This window comes from Brachyistius frenatus, unplaced genomic scaffold, assembly GCF_029030835.1.
Source record: "Brachyistius frenatus isolate BFR_SWC_R1_liver_20210118 unplaced genomic scaffold, ASM2903083v1 Contig_109, whole genome shotgun sequence".
Lineage (NCBI taxonomy): Eukaryota > Metazoa > Chordata > Actinopteri > Embiotocidae > Brachyistius > Brachyistius frenatus.
Genome location: NW_027210708.1, coordinates 669,749 through 689,377, shown reverse-complemented (window position 1 = coordinate 689,377; position 19,629 = coordinate 669,749). Strand labels below are relative to the sequence as shown.

Sequence of the window (19,629 nt, the reverse complement as noted above, 5' to 3'; positions counted from 1 at the left end):
ATATTTCCAAATCTATAAATGAGTGGATTTCAAGCACCGCAGGATAATTCCAGTTTTCATTTGTATAAACATCATCATGGGCACATTTACAATCAGTCCTGCTCGGGAACTGCTGCTAATAATAGAATCTCATACTCAGGTTGCCACAGGAATATTCTCCAAAAAATAACAACCTGTTTGTTACTTGACCTCATTATTCCCCTCTCTTCTATTTTTCGTATGTGCTTTTACAATTAATCATTCTTATAACAGAAATAATGCCTCTGTGACTAAAAATGTAAAGACTGTAATGTATCACATGCACCGCGTAACATTATTGAATGACAGCCGACGTTTATTGACTTTGTCTGAACTCAACAGTCGTAAGAAAAATCAATCTGTGTTTGTGTCAGGGCTGTGCTTTGGCATTTCAAAACACTCCAGTAAACTCTACTGATTTTACACATCAACCCAAAAAAGGACGAACGGTCAGAATACTTTCCCCTTCATCTGTTCCTCATGAGTCCTCCAAATTCAGGAAAGTGCAGTATTAATCCACTGGAGTACTCTTTTACACTGATTCGCCAACACGAGCAACCAGAATGTTTATTTCACTAAACTGCACAAAAAAAACAATTTTTTTTTTTTTTTCCTGCGTTCCATATGCCAGAAAAACATTTAGTATGTTCCAGTATACAGTATGTTAAATGTCGGATGCTAAAAATACCTACGTCCTACTACATCCGATCGTATTTTGCAGTCTGCGGGCCAGCAAGCTACTCTGACTGTTCTGACCCACAATCCTCTGCGTGGCAGAAGATACCTCACAACGACTGAACGACCGAGACAATTAGTGGCGCTAATGCTCCACCGACAAAAAGAAGAAGAAGAAGAAGAAGCATTAAAAGGAATCGTACTCGTTCCAGATCACATCCTTTTTCTTTTTACTTCAAATGTCGCGCTATGGATCGTGATGGATATGACCGAGTGGATCAAAGTTCAATGTGTATTCCTATGATGGAGTTGTATGTCCCGATTTTATACATACTACATGCAACAGTACATAGTTTGTAAGGGTGGCTGCAGTACGTACTAAAAGAAAAACGACATAGTCGATTTGGAACCATAGACTGTATATAAAAGTAGACGTAGCTACCGGGTCTGAAAAATGAGGCCGATACCAGATGCAATACCACCGATTACCACCAGAGGCTCCATAGACTCATAAAGTCTCATAAAATTCTAAATTAATAATTTTTTTCCACAAGTTTTTGGGGTTTTGCTAGCAAAAGTCACTCTTTCTTATTAGTTTTCTGACAATAATCCATCATTAATTAGAAAATAAACTTTAAAAGCCGTGTTTTAGACTTAGTCTTCAGTATCGTCAGGTTTCCAATCAGATCAGTCAGATCAACCACTCGCTTCTCCTCCCCGAGATCGTCCAAATATGGTCACTTCCTGCTCCAAACCACTTTAAACTACCAAGATGCCGGCCAAAATATGAATTCGAGGCTTCATAACGGCCGATCACAAACATCACTGTTGGTTGCCGCTTGCTCAAAACACAGGGTGTGCCTTTTTACTCCATTTCGTAATTTGAAATAGTGCCGTACAGTAGAGCGGCGCATTGATCTGTCCCAGCAGCAATCTGCATCACTTGTGAAGGATAGTGTGATCATGCTAAGACACATCCGACCACTTTAACCAGATTATCTTCACAATTGAGTGATAAGCAAATTGCCCAAAAAGACTGTGAATATTGAGTGAAAATAAAATACATTTTTACTGTCCACTGTCATTTTCTCAATTTGAAGCTTGTATATGATTGTTTTTAGCAAATCAGTAAGTGGCCAAAGCTACTAGAAAAAAGACACAAGTTGTCTAAACCTGTAATCATCCTGTATTAAAACAATTAGATGTCACCTTGGCCCCGGACACTAAAACCCTGTTGTTCTCCTCCTCTTCTGTCCTCCTGCAATCCTTCCATCTCTTCTCCAATGTCAGGGAGTGGTGTCTCCACGATGTATGGAGGCACGTCCCCACGCACTCGGTCCCCCTCCTCCTCCCCCGTGGTCCTTATCCGACTCCGGCTGGCTCTGAGCCCTCTCCGGCTTGGGGTTGGGCGTGCACGGCGGGTCGGGCTGCTGGACCGACATGGTCCTTCGCAGGTGGGTGCGTTTACACAGGAAGTCGGGCTTCGCCGAGAGACCGAAGGATCCTTTCCTCAAGACCATACGGACTGAAGGGGATTTCTTGGGTCTGGCTCTGTGCCCAAACTGAAGGGTGGAGAGGTGTGCTGCATAACCCTCGCTCAGGAACTACACAGAGAGAGTGTAAGAAATTCAGAAACAGAGAAGTAAGAAGATTCAATTAAATGGAAAAACAAAACAAAAGGAGGGCCTACATTTTTGCAGTGAAATAGGAAGAAAGAAACACTATGAAATGCTCCTGAAGAAAATAGATAAAGGACACAACTGAAGTGTAATACCTGACACTGGTTCTGGTACTTCTTTGAAGGTCGGCCAACAATGTAAATCTGTGAGGGGCTGAGGCCTAGCATGTTGTAAACAGAGATGTCCTTCATGGAGCCATAAGCAGAGTTGATCTTAATGTGACACTGGTGAGAGAGAAAATAACAATGTGTGAGGCACAACCCAAAGGCGACAACACTGTAAGCTTGGAAAACAGTGACGGGAGTGACAAAGAGAGGAGGGAACAAAATGTTTCCTTTGTTCAGTGAGTGTCAGAGCGATAGTTTTTCTCTCAGTGGTGTACCTCCTGCATGAGGTTCCTGAGGAAGATGGTCTTTTGTCGCAGGGGATCGTGAACCAGGCCTTCGGAAAAGAAGATCATCCCCTGGGGAAAATTGTGCTGCGAGAGCCAGGAGACCACACGCTGTTTCTGCATATCAGGGCGGCCTGTGATGTAGATGATCAGATATCCCAGGTCCTGCCAATGCCTTCATGTGAATACACAACAGCAAACACACATTAAAGTGATTCTTTATCACGGAGAGGACATGCTTCCTTAAAACACCTACGGGCCTGATTTACTAAGATCTCCAAAAAAAAAAAAAAAAAAAGTACTAAATTGAGTTTTTATCCCAAAAGTTTGCACCCGTTTTGGGGGTGATTTACTAATTGCAAAATTATATCTGCTGCAAATCGCTCTTATTAAATGAAGGGTTTGCATGTTTTAAAATGATTCCAACCATGGACAGTTTGGACGGAAAACAGAACGACCGCGAAAGGAAAAGGAGATTTGATCCGACTGAATTAGAGGTACAAGTGGAGGAGGCCAATAAGCACATTGTTTCGGCTACAGCAAAGAAATATAAATATAACAAGAAGAAACGCTACATGGGAGATTGTCAGTGAGAAAATCAAACGCTGTGGGGAAAAAACAAAAGACAGTTGCTGGTATTGCGTGGCTCCTCCTTGTTGATGGCTATAAATCTTCATTCAGATCATTCAATGACTCAAAAATGGCATCGTTGGACAGACAGATATGTCAAAATCATTTTTGCCTCTGACATCTCAGAATGGTTTACACGGTTGTAAAAGCATGTTCTTTACGTATTCTTTGGATCAGCTCAGGACACTTTTCTGTGGGTGGTGTAAAGTTTGCACATGCAAAGAGTAAATCAGGCCCATAGTGTTCATACAAGCATACACAACCGCTACTCCTTTCTCCTGAGCTCCTTTTAATCACTCAAGATGTGTATTATATTCACACACACACACACACACACACACACACACACACACACACACACACACACACACACACACACACACACACACACACACACACACACACACACACACACACACACACACACACACACACACACACACATCCAGAGACTGTTACCTGACGACGTCAACGGCTCCGGGGCGGACCTTGGGGTCACTGCCCATGATGGATACGCTGGCAGCAAAAGAGCCGTCGATGCTGAAGACCACACACTCCATGCCCCGTGGCAACACAGTCAGGTAGGCCTCTGCACACGTTTGATCCCCCCTTGAGATTGACAGAGAGAATTTACATTAAAAAAAAAAAAAGAGAAAATGCAGCTGCCACACATAGTTGTTACTCCCTTCGAAGCCACCATTTACGCTCCACTCTCGAGCAAGAATGTCACACACAAACACAGCAGGAGCAGGAGTATACAAGTCAATTTCACAATTCTCTCCTTTTCTTTGCATTTCTACGTCTTATTTGACAACGCAGCACTCGAAAGGGCGAGCTCCATGAATGCTTACTTGACAACCATTTTAATTGGATACACTCCCAGGCCCAGCTTCTTGCTCTTGGGTATGGTGTATGCGACTCTGCCGCTGCTGTTGGTCAGCTCTGTGTCGAAGTGCACCCAGCGTTCAGACTGAGGTTGTGTCATCAGCAGAATGTCCACCTAAGAGGGGCCGGGTAGTTCAACAGGTTCACATCAATGTCAAGTTTATGATAAAAAAACAAAAAAACAAAACATATACAGCATATAGTAATAAATCATATTGGTGCTTTTCACCTTTTCTCCCGTCAGAGTGACCATGTCCAAGGGGCCATACATGAAGCGACCAACCAGAATCTGGAGCCCATCCTCCGTGGCAATGACGTCATTAACCCTGTGGTTGGCTGTGACGTTCTACAGTTCAAGGCATGAAGGAGCACCACATTCGTCATTCAGGGCACTAACATCACCGTTTTAAGCCATAACAGTACTGTAAGTTATCTGTGGGGCTCTGACATGAGTTACTCAGTGTGACAGGTGATTAAATGGTCTAAAAAAAAGCTACTAAGTGGAGTTTGAGTTGAGATTATTTTATTACTCATAACAATCCTAATTCCCATGAATTAATTCCCCTCCTTTGTGTTCAAAACCTAATGAAGCCTGAAGGAGAGTGTGAGTTCACCAAGCAGAGCCTCAGGTGTAAAACATGAAAATAGATTTAAAGCTGCTACGTAAGTATTTTCATATCAACAATGATTCAAAGGACCACTGTTAAATCACAGGTTTTAAAGACCTAACCTCACCTGACATCCTCACATGTACATGTAACTGCCCTTCATACCACATGCGGGCTGTGTCATGTTGATGGAGACTCCCAGGAAGTTATATAACACCACCTCTTTTTCCCTTCAAAACACCAGAACAAAGAGAGAAGCTCTATCCCTTTGTTTTACTGCCTTTAACAGGACAGAAAGGCCAATTTAGAAGATGCATTAATCCTGTAAATTAAGCATTCTTACCCTTAATTACTTTACACATTCAGCCATTTGTTAGTGCTGACATTTGATTTCATATTTAAAGTAATATTTTTGTCTTTGTTTTTGATACTTTCTTTCACGTATAGAAAAAAAAATCCATCCATCCATCCATCCAAATTTCAACCAATTTAGAGTACGGTTTAATACACACTGCTGGACTTTGGGGTTTTTAAATGATCACTAATGAGCTTTCAAATGTCTCTGAAACAATATTGCTGATATATTTATCAGATCTCATTATTTCCCATCACAATATTGCAGCGCTTATGTCTGAAGCAAAAACACTTCAATTTAAGTGCTGCTTAGCATTAACATATCCAATTTCCTGTTCCACAAAGGTTGTCGTCCAATTGATCATTCTCAGTTACAATTAGCAGACAATTAAACAAGCTAACTTGACATATTCTCGGGTGCATTGGTGGCAAACTTCTGTGGAAACATTACATTCACGTTTTTTTACGACAATGACAATGAGATCTCTTGGTATTGTTGGAAAAACTTTACACCCAACAAATCTATATTGTCTTCTCACATTATTTTACAGTCCAATCTTGTCGTTATCCTAATATTCAATATTTCTTTTAGATTAGTTATCTTTTTTTTCGTGAATAAGCGGGAAATAATTATTACAGAATATACTTTCAAGCGTAAAATATTGATCGAGGATGCTTTCAGGAATAGTGTCATCAGACGGTGTTTTCAAACACAATTTGCCATCTTGATTACTTCTGTCTCTTCATCCCAGATTGATAGTCCTTTATTGGGGTCATACCATTGGTTTCAGGACTTCTCTTTGAAGGTTGCTCTTTATGATGACCAATCAGGCGCCTCCCTGATGAGATTGTGTAATGTATGTGATTTAAAGTGCCTAAAACTTTTGCGCAATGCTCTACAATGCTCTACACCTCAGGCTCGGTTAGACAGCATGTAGGATGAGTATGCAGCGGCTTCTGTGTCTGCCTGAGCTATTGTGACGCTCCTCTAAAATCACCGGAGGTGTCCGTGCAGAACCAGTCTTCACTTTGAGACACACAATGAATGGAAAATGTCAGTTTCCTGTGCTTTAGGAGCCACATCTCCAGATTTTAATGACCATCTGAATACCTCGGAACTTGCAAAAAAAAAAAAAAACTTGTTAAGTCTGTATTATGCTTTTATGTTATTTTCTCTGTATTCACCCAGTACCTCAAATGGAGCCAGCAGAGAAACACTAATTCCTAAATCTGTTCTTAGTAAGGCTGCATTTTAATAGCACATTATGAGCACTATGATGTATAATTCAGACTCTACTGTGGACCACCAAGACAGAAATCTTAATTTTCGTCCCAGCTTTTCTTGCTTTTTCTCTTAGCTCTTAGTATCATAGGAAATTTGACTTTGTATACCTGCTCTTTTTTTTTTTTTAACAATCAGCTTTAGACTCACTAAACAACCCAATATCACAGCAAAGCATGAAATTGACACGCCGGTCCACTACAGTAAAACTTGAGATAGCCACACTTTGCGCTGTCAAGGCGTAAAACATATTTACATGCGTGGAAGTTTCACGCTTTCAAAATGTCGAACTTTCACGCCCAGACAGCCCAAAGCTTTTTCACGTTCTGCTGTAGTGGACGAGTGAGTCTATTTCACACTTTTCCATGATACTGGGTTGCACTAAAACATGGTTGTTGCCCAGTAGATATTGTTTCATCGCTCATTCCACATTGGTTCACATGAGGTAAAATGTGCGCTTTTTAAAATATACAATCAAGAGAGACAAATTATGTAAACACAAACATAATCACCCTCACAGATGAATAACTTCACCAAAACAACATCGATAAAAGCAATCTGTTTAGTCCATCTTTGTTTAATGCTGTGGTTTTATCAGGAGTAGGAGGCTGTGATGGTATTTTGTTTACTTCAAAGTGCTGCTATTTATTGCCAACTCTCGATGAATGATAATGGAGCATCTGCACATGACAAATACTGCTAAGTGCTAATGTGATCAACCGTAATGTTGTACTTTTACTGTTTCACCACACCACCTAATGAAAATTGATTTAAAGGATTTGACATTTAACAAGGAAGTTTAACATTTCCAGCTGCTATCCTGCATTAGCTTTGTCGACAGTAAATTATGTCAGCACGAGGACTCCAGTCCTGTGATGGAAAGCACACATATATGCACACATCTGTGCATGCACATACACGAACATAAAGTAGATGGAACATCACAGCCTGCTACTGTGTGGCTCGAGGAGGGCTGACAGAGGTCAATATCTTGTTAGTTTTTCCTTAGGAAGTCTATGCGTGGGCATATGTGAAAACAACACTAACAAGTTACTAACAAGTAACATTTGGCTCAGTATCACCATCTACTCATAGACAGAAGTGTGGAGGACACAGGTTATGAGTGAGACACCTGCCTGGCCTGTGAAACTGCAGCTCACAGCACAAGAAACAACAGCCACACTAGTGGTCCCTCTCCAGCTGGGACAAATATATCTCACCACGCCAAGGAACATCAGAAATAGATGCCAAGTCCCTGAATGGTACCACTTTACAGCAGCTGAGCTGGCTGTGCCCAGATTGAATCAGCACGGAGCTGCTCTAAATCTCAACATCCTGAATTATATTCAGGACGGGGCAATTTCTCACACACGAACATAATAAACACATCTCTTAGCGGAGGTGACGCATAAACGAGATGACGCTGAAAAAAGAAAACCTTCAAACTCAAAGATATGTTTCCATTGTACCTTGGTTATACAGTTCTATTTATAGCCCCATAAAAAGCAACGGTCGCTAACTTTGTGTCTTTAGAAAATGAATAGCAGTGTCACCTTGACTGCTCTCCGTGGCGAGGCTCAGAAGCATCAAGTAATTGCGTGTGTCTGCCCACTTTTGTGCTTAAAGATGAATGTGTGGGAGTATTTTAGAAGGTGAAGGTATTTTTGTATCCTTATTATGCAATCAAAAAACAAACAGTTTTGAGAGTAAATTTTTAAATTTATGATATTTATAAATTTGTTTACAATTTTATTCTCGGTACGAGAAATTTGCTCTCAAAACTGTTGTTTTGTTTACATAATAAAGACACAAAAATACCTTCATAATATTCAGGTCAGAGACCATTAATGCACGACACAGCGCTGAAGCACTGCGACTTCAGCTGGTAAAGATAACTGTATTAATAGTTGGAATATATGCAAGGCCATTGTGGCAGCCTGATACGATGGTTTAAAGCTTTTTTTGGACATTGAGGAAAATGAAAGCATTAATGGAGACATTAAGAGCTGTTTTCTGAGAAGAGGAGAGAAAACACATGTTGTTTACATCATGGTATGTCAGGAACTCTCCCATTGTTGACTGTTGTTCAGCAGTTATGACCCAAGCCCAAGAAAAACTATCTCTGCTGTGTTTGTGGGGGGCGGGTATATCTGGGAATTAGAAGCACCTTGGAGACAAAATCCCAGGATATAAAATATATTGTGACTGAGCTAAAGTCCTTTGTCAAAATATTCATGAAGTTGTTCACATAAAGTTGAAATATGAGCTTTGAAAAATTACCTGAGCAACTATAAATTCACATGTCTGTTAAAATTTTTTTTCCATCAGAGCAAACTGGGACAAAAGGATATTTATACTTTAAAAAAAACAAAAATAAACACTGAATAATTCCTTACCCTTAGTTTGACATGTGTCCTCCTTCTGAGCCATTTTTCTCGTGGGCTGGAGGGAGAGAACGGAGCCGAGTTCAAGTTGTCTGCTTCCTGGGTTTTCAAACAGTCACATCGCATGAGCTGCCGATTGAACACATACAAGAGCAGGCATTTTATATCCTTCCTCTCAGCAAACAGGACATGTTTGCTGTTTATCAGCAGTGACCTTGGTCTCAGAAAATAAAATAATAATGTACAATATCTCCAATCAGAGGTCTTAAAAGAAAATCTACCATCATATTTAAGCATCATAAATCATAATTCTAATGGAAAGCCTTTGCCTTTGCGACAGATTAAGGGCGACGGGTTGATTTGGAGTACTTGTAGAAAATTACTCCTCACTACTTGAAAGAGCACTTGCATTTCATTTCACACGCAGTTACTGGGTGGCTTGGACCATAAGATGCTCCTCGTTTTAGAACAGTGGAAGAAATTCTCTTAAATTTGTTGAAATTTGACAAACGGAGGTGCGTGATCTGGCTTTGTTTGAACCTGTCCGAGACCCACAGATGACATCATTGTCTTTCGGAGGCTGTGGCGGCTGGGTCTTAAAGCTTAAGTTAAGATCATCTGCTGCTGCCAACCATGTCACACTAGCTTGTTGGAAGGGGGCTAAAAACCTCGCCTCAGAGTGCTGAGCTGCATCTCAAATTAATCTACAGGTTCTCAGCTTTCAGATGCTGTATATCACCTCTATGACGCAAATACTGTTGACCTGCTATTTCCCCCTGAAGATCCTCTGTCCTGTCTGTCCCCTAATAAAAAAAAACAAAAAGTGGTCTATGGTGGGTAAAAAAAATTAAGAAGAATCATGTACTTTTTGCTCAGCTCTTACATCTAATGACTCTAAAAAACATTGTTTGTTAGTTTATTTTTAGGACTTTGTATTTCCTTTGTGCTCCACTTATTCCCCTTACAATATTTCAGAAGACATGACAACAGACAGTGGCAGGGTGAATACATGTTTTTCTTCTGTAGGTGCTCTGCTTTTTAATGAACATGATTTTAATATGACATAATGTAGTACGCATTCTTTGCTGGTGTCTCAGGATTCAGTCAACATCCTTCTCATATTCATCATCATAATTTGAGATGGGAGAAATTTAGGTCAGAGTCTGTAGTTGAGCCTCTGAGTGGTGCCACTTCTACCAAGAGATGTAAATGTATTCTTTAATTGTAAAACAGTAGCCGCATGTTGTTGTTATTTAGCCTTTCTTAAGGTTTTGAAAAAATGTGTCAATTGTATTTTATGAAAACTGTTGGCGTCTGCAGTGGGATGTTGCAGTTGGTATATGGTCTGAAAAGTTAGGGAACCTCTAACGAAGAAGAAACTTCTCCCAGTTTGTAAAACCTGGTGGAGAGAAAACGATAAAACCATCAGAAAGGTCTCTCCTACCTGCCGGAGAACAAAAGCTGCTACGTCAGTGGATTCCCAGTAGGAGGCGTGAAAAAGGTGAGGCAGAGCCACGGTTGGGAACGATGTGAGCACATCGGGGCAGTACAGAGCATAGTCCAGCCTCTTGGAGCCCCACCAGCTGCTGGAAACTGAAACATATACATGAGGAAATCTGAGGCCATCTTACAAAACTTTATCAATTCACATTCATCTCTGGCAGATAAAAGAAAGAATGTTTCTCTAATCCCATCCCACTCACTGTCAGTGATGGTGTTTCCCAGCTGGCCCAAGGAGCAAATCGACATTTCGCTCTCCACACTGGTCACGCTGGCTCGACGACCTCCCTCATCTCCTTCAGTCTTTGCCTCGGAGGACTGTTGTGAAGCTGGACCTCCGTGAGACTGCTCTCCTTGCAAAAACACATTTGGGTGGCCTTGAATACTTTCTGCTATAGGGACGGAGACGGAAAGACAAAAGACAAGGACAAATGGAGAGGGGAGGGGAAAAGAAATGCTTTAATCACACAACAACGGACTGTCCTGAGTCGTTCAATCAATGCTTTGATTCGCCTAATAAGACAGCCTCTCGCTGCGTATCGATCTGCTTTAGGTTTTATCAAGGAAAACTAAAGATAAGCACTAAATAGGATTAATACAATGACAGCTGATATGGTGCATCTACTCTTCATGGGACTGCATCCATTTTATTGGTTTTGTATTTGGTATTGGCTTTAGAAGTCCAGAAAAGCATATTGCTCTTGGCTCTTGCTGAGAAGTAGAATCATGTATCAGGTCGGGCTTCTTTTCTCCCACCAGCGAGTCTCCATGCAGCGTTTTACTATTTGTTCGGTGATAATACTGTATAAGAAAATTAGAGTTTTCCCTGGAGACCTGGTTTCAGTCGACATCATGGATCTAGTTGTTATTCCCGAAGTCACTGAGCAGAGATGAAGCATATTACATCAATAATTTAACAGTTGGAGAGGCAAGTGTCTACCAGCTCAGTTCAATAGCACATTTATCTCAAACCTGGCAATACATCCTGGGCACAAAAGAAGAGAGACTCGTTCTGAATGTAATTCAACTTCTACCTAACAGTATCACCAAGAAAATAGTAAGTTCAACTACAAAAATAGATGAAGTCTGTCTCTTTGTTGAGAACTCCTACACTGTTTCCTCTTCTACCTTGTTTGAAAATCAAAATGTTTTTTTATGTAACTAAATTGAAGAGGAGTTATTATCCTGTTAGCCATGCTGAGTATTGTGCAGCACATCTATTGTGAAACTGGCTTGACATGTCTGAATGAGCCTCTACTCTGTCATTACACAGTGTGCTAAAGATGTAATGTTGACCCCGACACGTTACATGATTGCGATTGGCCTCGGTGCAAATATTGTTCTTCGGCCCCCTCTCGCTCGTGTACACACACATACACACATTTAGCCTACGCGGTTAACTTCGTATCCATTTGCTTCTTGTCAAAAGAAAAAATATCACAATGTTGACACATTATCACAAATGAATGGGAGGAGTTGAACAAACAAACAAGCATTTCCCAGCATGACTTCTCCCTTTAAAACTTTTAACATTATGTGATAAGTAAACATAGTAGCCTATTTATTTTTAATAAAACATAATTCCTTGCATGTGACTCTTCTATGCCCCAGTGTGCTGCACTGTTTGCACCATCCATTATAACAGCCTAGAAGTTACCTTCTATCAACTATTCCAGACAGCTGAATGGGATTTCAAGAGGAGACTCAATGCACAGATGACCTTCCTGCGATATAATAACAATTACCATCTCCCATTTACTGAAATACACATCAATCTAGTGGGACGTGATAGGGTGGATGTAAGGTCCAGCTGTGGAGCTGGATCAGGCAACAGCATGGCGGAGGAGAGCTGAGATAAAATGATAGCAAGTGTGCTGGCTTGCCTGCAAATGAACCACCTAAACACATCATGTCTGGGTTGGCCTTTTATGAGAGCGGATTCTGCAGCATTTTTGGTAAGAACAGATTCTCCTCAGTTTTCACTGACACAACTTTCTGTGTTTACATCAAACCAAACACAAACAATCCAAATACAACTTCCGCTCGTGGATGGCATGTGTGCGCCTGCCTGTTCTTAATATCTGTAAGGAGCCATCAGTTTGTAAGTACGTGTGTCAGATTCATCACCCAGTGTAGCAGTTTGGTTTGTGGAGCAGACGGTCATTTACATGTTCACACTTTCCCTGCTGACTGCTGGACTGCCTATAAATAAACCCTGAGATGTGTGCGTGTTTGGTTTGGGAAGGATCAGCAGCCGCAGCAGAATACAGATTACTCGCCGCTCTCTGAGACATGAAGAAGAATCAGGTGCAATTAAAAGATACATATTGAGTTCAAGTCAAAGTTATTACTCTGGATGACAGATTTTCTGTGTCGTTGATCTTCTTTTGATTACGTAGGGGCAAAAAATATATTTTTGCATGAAGAAATAAGCATTATTAAAGGATTGTGTGGGTGTGTAATAAAGAATTGTTTAGTAGGTTAAAGTAATCTAGATCAGGTTAAAATTATGAGTGTGTACTTCCATAACTTGTTATGGGGATAAAAATCTGTTTACACACTATTGTGAGAACTCTTCTTCCTTTCAAAATAAAAGCAAAACTTCATATATTACATCATTACGTATTAGGGTGAAAATGTGGTTTAAGATGTGTGGTTTAGGTAAGGGTTATGTAGAAGAGTCAATTCAATATGTTGTCATCTGAAGTTATGGAAATACAGCTGTGTGAGAGAAAAAGAGAGATGCGGTGACAGAAAGTAAAGGTGTACAGACACAGTACAGCATATTGATTTTTGTATTATATTGATGAAACCATGTCGATATTTTATGATTCATAATGCAACATGCCAAAACATTTAAAACATTTGCCGTCTCTTGCCTACTCAATTTAGATTTTTCCTGTTTGATATTACAGAAAATTTCACAACAAAATAACATTCTAAATAAAATAGATCTGTGCTACAATTAAACATAAAAAAGGTTAAGAAGAAGAAAGGTATTCACAGTTTTAGATTTAGATATGTTCAGTTGATTGGCAGAAAATATGGTACCATTTTTGAAGCTGCTCTTTTATAGCAGTCTTGGACAGTTTAGGTGAAGTGGTACTTCTGCATAATATTGCGTCGTTATCTCATGATGAGCTGCAGTGTTCAGATTATTGAGTTTTTAATCATTTTTTGGTGTTTTTGTTTTAATGAGATTGGGCAGAGTTTCCGAAATTATACTGATTGAATGCCTCTTTCTAGGGCTACGAATCCCGTGTGGTTAATAACTCCCTCAAAATGATCTGTTTCGACAGTTATAATGATAACTGCCTGCCATTCAAATCCTTCTGCTTTGTTGCTTACAGCTGAAGTTAAGGTCCTTGAATACACTATATATACCTTTTGCAGCGATGTGTGCACGTGCGCACACACGCACGCACACACACACACACACACACACACACACACACACACACACACACACACACACACACACACACACACACACACACACACACACACTCACTCAACAATCTATTATCATTAACGAGCCCTTCCCCGAAACTCTCAGAGGAGCCTTATTCTCTTCCAGTCTCTGGAACGTTCGCACTGTTCTGTCTTTCCTTCACAGCACAATGAGCAGAGAGAGGAAGAGATGCAGAGAGAGAGAGAGAGAGAGAGAGAGAGAGAGAGACATTATTCGAAACACACACACATCAAATTTCTATAGATTTGTGCTGGGGAAGAAGAGCAGCATCAAGATCTGTGAAGGTTGGGAGGAAAGGTGAGGCTAGGTGTTGACGAAGACAACAAAGAGTACACGCATGCTGTACAAGTGTGATGGTAGATCAGAGAAGAAAACGTGGAATAAATTCGCACACACAGTGGTGACAGATAAAAGGAGGTCTGAGCAGAGAATACATAAAGTGAGGGTGGATGGTTCCATCGTGGCGATGACCTCTTAATGCAGCAGCTTCCCCCTCCAACCTCCTGTTTCGCTCTGAGCTGCACGCTCACTCGCATCTTTTTAGCAAAAAAGACATCACCATCTTCACATTAGAACACCATTAGTCCTACAATCAATACTGATAAAAATGACTGTAAATTCCATGTGCAGTTGCTGTCTTGGAGGATGATCACATTTCCCATTGGACCATAGCTGGCAATCAATAAGAAGAGGGCTCATTCTCCCGATATTAGCAGCATTCATCATAATAAAAGCTCCACTGTTGACGGGTGCTGATGTCAAAGTCTTACCCACAGGAGCCATATTTGATTGTCTCTCCATGCCTTCATAACATCTAATTACCATATTACGGAGAAGGAAATGGCTTATGTGTGCCACTCTTTCTTCTGTGTGTCTGTGCCTTCACCTGTCTATGCTTTTTAATTTAACACATAATTGGACAGCATCCAAGCTCGACCAACGGAACAATGAGGCAGACCCATAATTAAAATCCGACGTAGCTGCAAGCCTATGCTGTGGACGTCTGCTTTTACACTCCATCACCTTTATCAGCGCTGCAGCCTCAAAGAGGTGTCAAGAACCTCAGTTTGTGACAGGCGGAGCAGCATTGAATTCATAAAAAAACAGCTTGGGAACTTAGTTCACGCTGGTAAAAACAGACATTTGTCAGATCTTTTTTGTAAACAAGTCACACAGAAGAGAAACACGAAGATTACTCATTGGTTCCATGTTTAAACAATATATAATCTGGGGTGACTTACAGTGCATCCGGAAAGTATTCACAGCGCTTCACTTTTTCCACATTTTGTTATGTTACAGCCTTATTCCAAAATGGATTAAATTCATTTTTTTCCTCAAAATTCTACACGCAATATCCCATAATGACAAAGTGAAAATAGTTTGTTTAAAATTTTTGCAAATCTATTAAAAATAAAGAACGAAAATATAACACGTACATAAGTATCACAGCCTTTGCTCAATACTTTGTTGAAGCACCTTTGGCAGCAATTACAGCCTCAAGTCTTTTTGAGTATGATGCTACAAGCTTGGCACACCTATTATTGGGCAGTTTCTCCCGTTCTTCTTTGCAGGACCTCTCAAGCTCCATCAGGTTGGATGGGGAGCGTCGGTGCACAGCCATTTTCAGATCTCTCCAGAGATGTTCAATCGGGTTCAAGTCTGGGCTCTGCCTGGGCCTCTCAAAGACATTCACAGAGTTGTCCTGAAGCCATCCCTTTGTTATCTTGGCTGTGTGCTTCGGGTCGTTGTCCTGTTGGAAGATGAACCTTCGCCCCAGTCGGAGGTCCAGAGCTCTCTGGAGAAGGTTTTCATCAAGGATGTCTCTGTACATTGCTGCATTCATCTTTCCGTCCATCCTGACTAGTCTCCCAGTTCCTGCCGCTGAAAAAAATCCCCACAGCATGATGCTGCCACCACCATGCTTCACCGTAGAGATGGTATTGGCCAGGTGATGAGCGGTGCCTGGTTTCCTCCAAACATGACGCTTGGCATTCAGGCCAAAGAGTTCAATCTTTGTTTCATCAGACCAGAGCATTTAGTTTCTCATGGTCTGAGAGTCCTTCAGGTGCTTTTTATCAAACTCCAGGCAGGCTGTCATGAGCCTTTTACTGAGGAGTGACTTCTGTCTGGCCACTCTACCATACAGGCCTGCTTGGTGGAGAGCTGCAGAGATGGTTGTCCTTCTGGAAGGTTCTCCTCTCTTCACAGAGCAAAGTTGGAGCTCTGTCAGAGTGACCATCGGGTTATTGGTCACCTCCCTGACTAAGGCCCTTCTCCCCCGATCACTCAGTTTGGCCGGGCGGCCGACTCTAGGAAGAGTCCTCGTGGTTCCAAACTTCTTCCATTTACAGATGATGGAGGCCACTGTGCTCATTGGGACCTTCAATGCTGCAGACATTTTTCTGTACCCTTCCCCAGATCTGTGCCTCGATACAATCCTGTCTCGGAGGTCTACAGACAATTCTTTGGACTTCATGGCTTGGTTTGCGCTCTGACATGCACTGTCAACTGTGGGACCTTATATAGGCGGTGTGTGTCTTTACAAATCATGTCCAATCAACTGAATTTACCACAGGTGGACTCCAATCAAGTTGTAGAAACATGTCAAGGATGATCAGTGGAAACAGGATGCACCTGAGCTCAATTTTGAGTGTAATGGCAAAGGCTGTGAATACTTATGTACATGTGATTTTTTTCATTTTTGATTTTTAATAGATTTGCAAAAATTTCAAAAACATTTATTTCACATTGTCATTATGGGGTATTGTGTGTAGAATTTTGAGGGGAAAAAATGAATTTAATCCATTTTGGAATAAGGCTGTAATATAACAAAATGTGGAAAAAGTGAAGCGCTGTGAATACTTTCCGGATGCACTGTATGCGTGATTTGCGCTGTATAAATAAATCTGAATTCAATCAATACCAATATATCTGGTGGCCAATTTTCCGGTCCGGCTTCCATTACGCAACTGCTTTCCAACAGCCTCATATAAACTCAATTAATGACCGCTGTGAACACGACTGGTGAAATAAATCAATTACATCCCCAGTAGAGAATTCTGCTGCCTATTTTAAAAGGTGAGTGTTTCAAGCAAAGAAATGGACAAAAGTGTCTGCCACTGTGAAAAAATGCCTTAAAGTCCAACACCACTGAGGGCCACTAGAGGCTGGCCCCAAAAAAACCTCTGGTTCCATATGCTAATATTCAAGATTTTTCAAGTCACTAATGTTTTTCCATAGGTCATAATGGTGAAATTTGGTTAATTCACTCCTTCTGATTAGTGTTCTGGTGTTCCTTCTGAAAATAATTCTAATTTTAATTAAATATTAGACAAAGAAAAGTGTGTTTGGGGGCGTGCCTGGTTTGATCGACATGCGTAGGGTGCAGTGAGGCTTTTCCTGTAGGTGGGCGAGCATATTGTTCTCTCACTACTTGCTTTCCGTATTTCTTTATAATTGCATAAAAGCGTTTTATAATTCTTTATGTCTTATCTTGGTATCTAGGTTGCTGGTCGCAGGCTGTTAGTTAGCACATTCAATTCCTCTCTGTCCTACTTTCGCTCAGGGATGTAGGTGGATAGAGAGGCAGCGGAACCAGGCTATGCATGATAAGGGCTGTTTAGAGCGAGTTTCTGCGTCCCAAAAGTGGGCTAAAACATGCTTCAAATAAATCACTGGCTAATTAAGAACTAACCGATTGTTCACATACTGTGCTTGATCCTCAGAGAGCCGTGTCAGGCTAACGGTACCGCACCGCCAGAAGATTAAGTGTAATTACTTCAAACTGCAGGCTCTGAGACCAGAATTTAGCCCTGCAGGACAAACTCACACAGATGGGATCAAGGCTTTTTCTGGCCTGTATCTGTGTACTTGTGCGCCGGTAAAAATCCACATTACCAAGTCATAGAATCTGTCTGCCGCTGTGATCTAGTCCCACTAACAGAATTCCTCCAAGGATTCACACCAGCTTTGAAATGCAAAAGGTTATTATACCAGACAATTATACCAGAAAATAAATTGAGCAATAAAATATTCAGAAGCAGTTCTCCCACACTTGTAAATTGATTTCCCCCTCCTACCGATGAGCACCGAGCGCCCGTCTCCGAGTGGGTAGCGCTGGTAGCGTGGTACAGCAAACGGTGGCAATTTGTGGAAGGGAGGCTGCAGCAGCGGCTCCAGTCTGGAAGCCGAAGGGTCCGAGGGGTAAAACAGGTTGAAAATCTGAGAGCAAGCTGGATGAAGCTGGCTCACTGAGGGTCAGAAAACACAACGGACAAACATTACCGCTAGAAAGGCACATATGGGTGATAGTCTGTTGTGTAGCAGTGCTAGATTTAAAACAATGTCTGACTGAGCATGTTTTACTTTTGGCTATATAGAAAAATTAAATCCAGGTGACAATAACTGTCTCTAAACTGTGCCCACTGTCTGTCAGAGGAACCTGTTTGCTTTTAGTTCTTGAACAAGTTCACAGGAGTTCAAAATGCACTTTAAATCATATTTTTTGTATTTATAAGTTTCACTTGTCATCCAACATTTATTTGTATTTGTTGATGTTATCTTGTTTGTTAATGTTATGTTGATACTTTTATGTTTTTATGCTTCTACTTCCTGTTTCCTGGGGGAAGGTTTTTGGTTGCACATCACTTTTGTTTACTTTGTGGGCCTTTGCCAAGACCCTTAACACAAACACTCAAATAAATGGAGTGATAAAATCAAAGCAAAATTCCGTCTGAACTGGCTTGATCCATTTTAAAGTGTTGGGATTATTTTCTCAGAAACTTTATGAAATGACAAAAATGTATAGCAATCTAATGTTATTTGTAGCCCTTCTAGTACACTTCAATGGTGATTGTTGTAAGTGATTCTTACCATGGACGGCCGGCAGCACAGTGCGTCTCATGGCCAACACGAGGCCCAGCGGACAGCCGAGCAGGAAGCAGTCAGACACCTCGAAATCAAACTGGCCCGGGTTCAAAAGCAGGCTGGCGCTGCTGCCCCCGCACACCCCAGCGCTCTCCTTCATCAGACTGGGGATTAGACAAATAAATCAGGGTATTATAATTTGCAGTTACGACACAATATACTTTTTTTTCTCACTGCTGACTACCCGCTCTCTTACATGTGTCATCAATTGGCAAGCTTCATGCTCGTGGATGCTAATTCAGTAGCTTCTCTTTGGCAGAATGGTATTTTATTGGGATGGCCACCGAGAATCACGACTAACTAATGATCAGTAATGCGAAGGCATGTAAAGATTTTATGAAATGATCATTCATTTTGTAATAAAACAATAAAATGTGCATCATTGGGATGTACCTCAGAGTCCTCAGACTATGCAGAAGAAATACTTTGATGTTTGTTCTTCACTTTTAACATCTCTGCTTTATATGAAAAATGTAAGAAGTAATTAACACAGAAATATATTTTTTCAAAGAGTATTTTACTCATCTGCCAGTATAACAAAGAATGACCAAGTCCAGGCTGTAGGATTGGTCTACAATGAAGCACTTTATCTAAAATAACAGCAGGTGTAATATGAAACCTCAAATGTCAATAATGTGTAGGCTGAAAGTGGGAAGGTAAATGTTCTGGACTCGACCCAGATGAGTCAGTGACCCTCTGGTTGCGTCCTGATTGGCTGGCATGTTTTAACATTCTGGGGTCGTTGTGAGCCTTACGTGACTCAGCCTGAGCAGCTTTTCCCTCCGTCCTCACAGGCTGCATCGCACACACAGAAGACCCCGCCGC

The 19,629-nt window shown here is 41.1% G+C and overlaps 1 protein-coding gene across 4 annotated transcripts in view; it reads right to left on the bottom strand.

Moving 5' to 3' along the window:
• Positions 1–19,629, bottom strand: part of pitpnm3 (PITPNM family member 3) — an 86,375-nt gene that overhangs the window by 3,044 nt on the left and 63,702 nt on the right. For 2 of the 4 annotated variants that reach the window (XM_069712373.1, XM_069712372.1), the window contains 11 exons: positions 18,751–18,908; positions 17,958–18,128; positions 10,610–10,798; positions 10,351–10,499; positions 8,919–9,035; positions 4,508–4,624; positions 4,245–4,393; positions 3,853–4,002; positions 2,755–2,938; positions 2,468–2,596; positions 1,903–2,297 (listed from right to left, as the gene is read on the bottom strand). In XM_069712373.1, coding sequence (XP_069568474.1) covers positions 1,980–2,297; positions 2,468–2,596; positions 2,755–2,938; positions 3,853–4,002; positions 4,245–4,393; positions 4,508–4,624; positions 8,919–9,035; positions 10,351–10,499; positions 10,610–10,798; positions 17,958–18,128; positions 18,751–18,908 — 1,831 coding nt within the window. In that variant the 3' untranslated portion in view covers positions 1,903–1,979. The remainder of the gene's footprint in view (positions 1–1,902; positions 2,298–2,467; positions 2,597–2,754; positions 2,939–3,852; positions 4,003–4,244; positions 4,394–4,507; positions 4,625–8,918; positions 9,036–10,350; positions 10,500–10,609; positions 10,799–17,957; positions 18,129–18,750; positions 18,909–19,629) is intronic. The other 2 variants (XM_069712374.1, XM_069712375.1) reach the window with 2 other exon arrangements.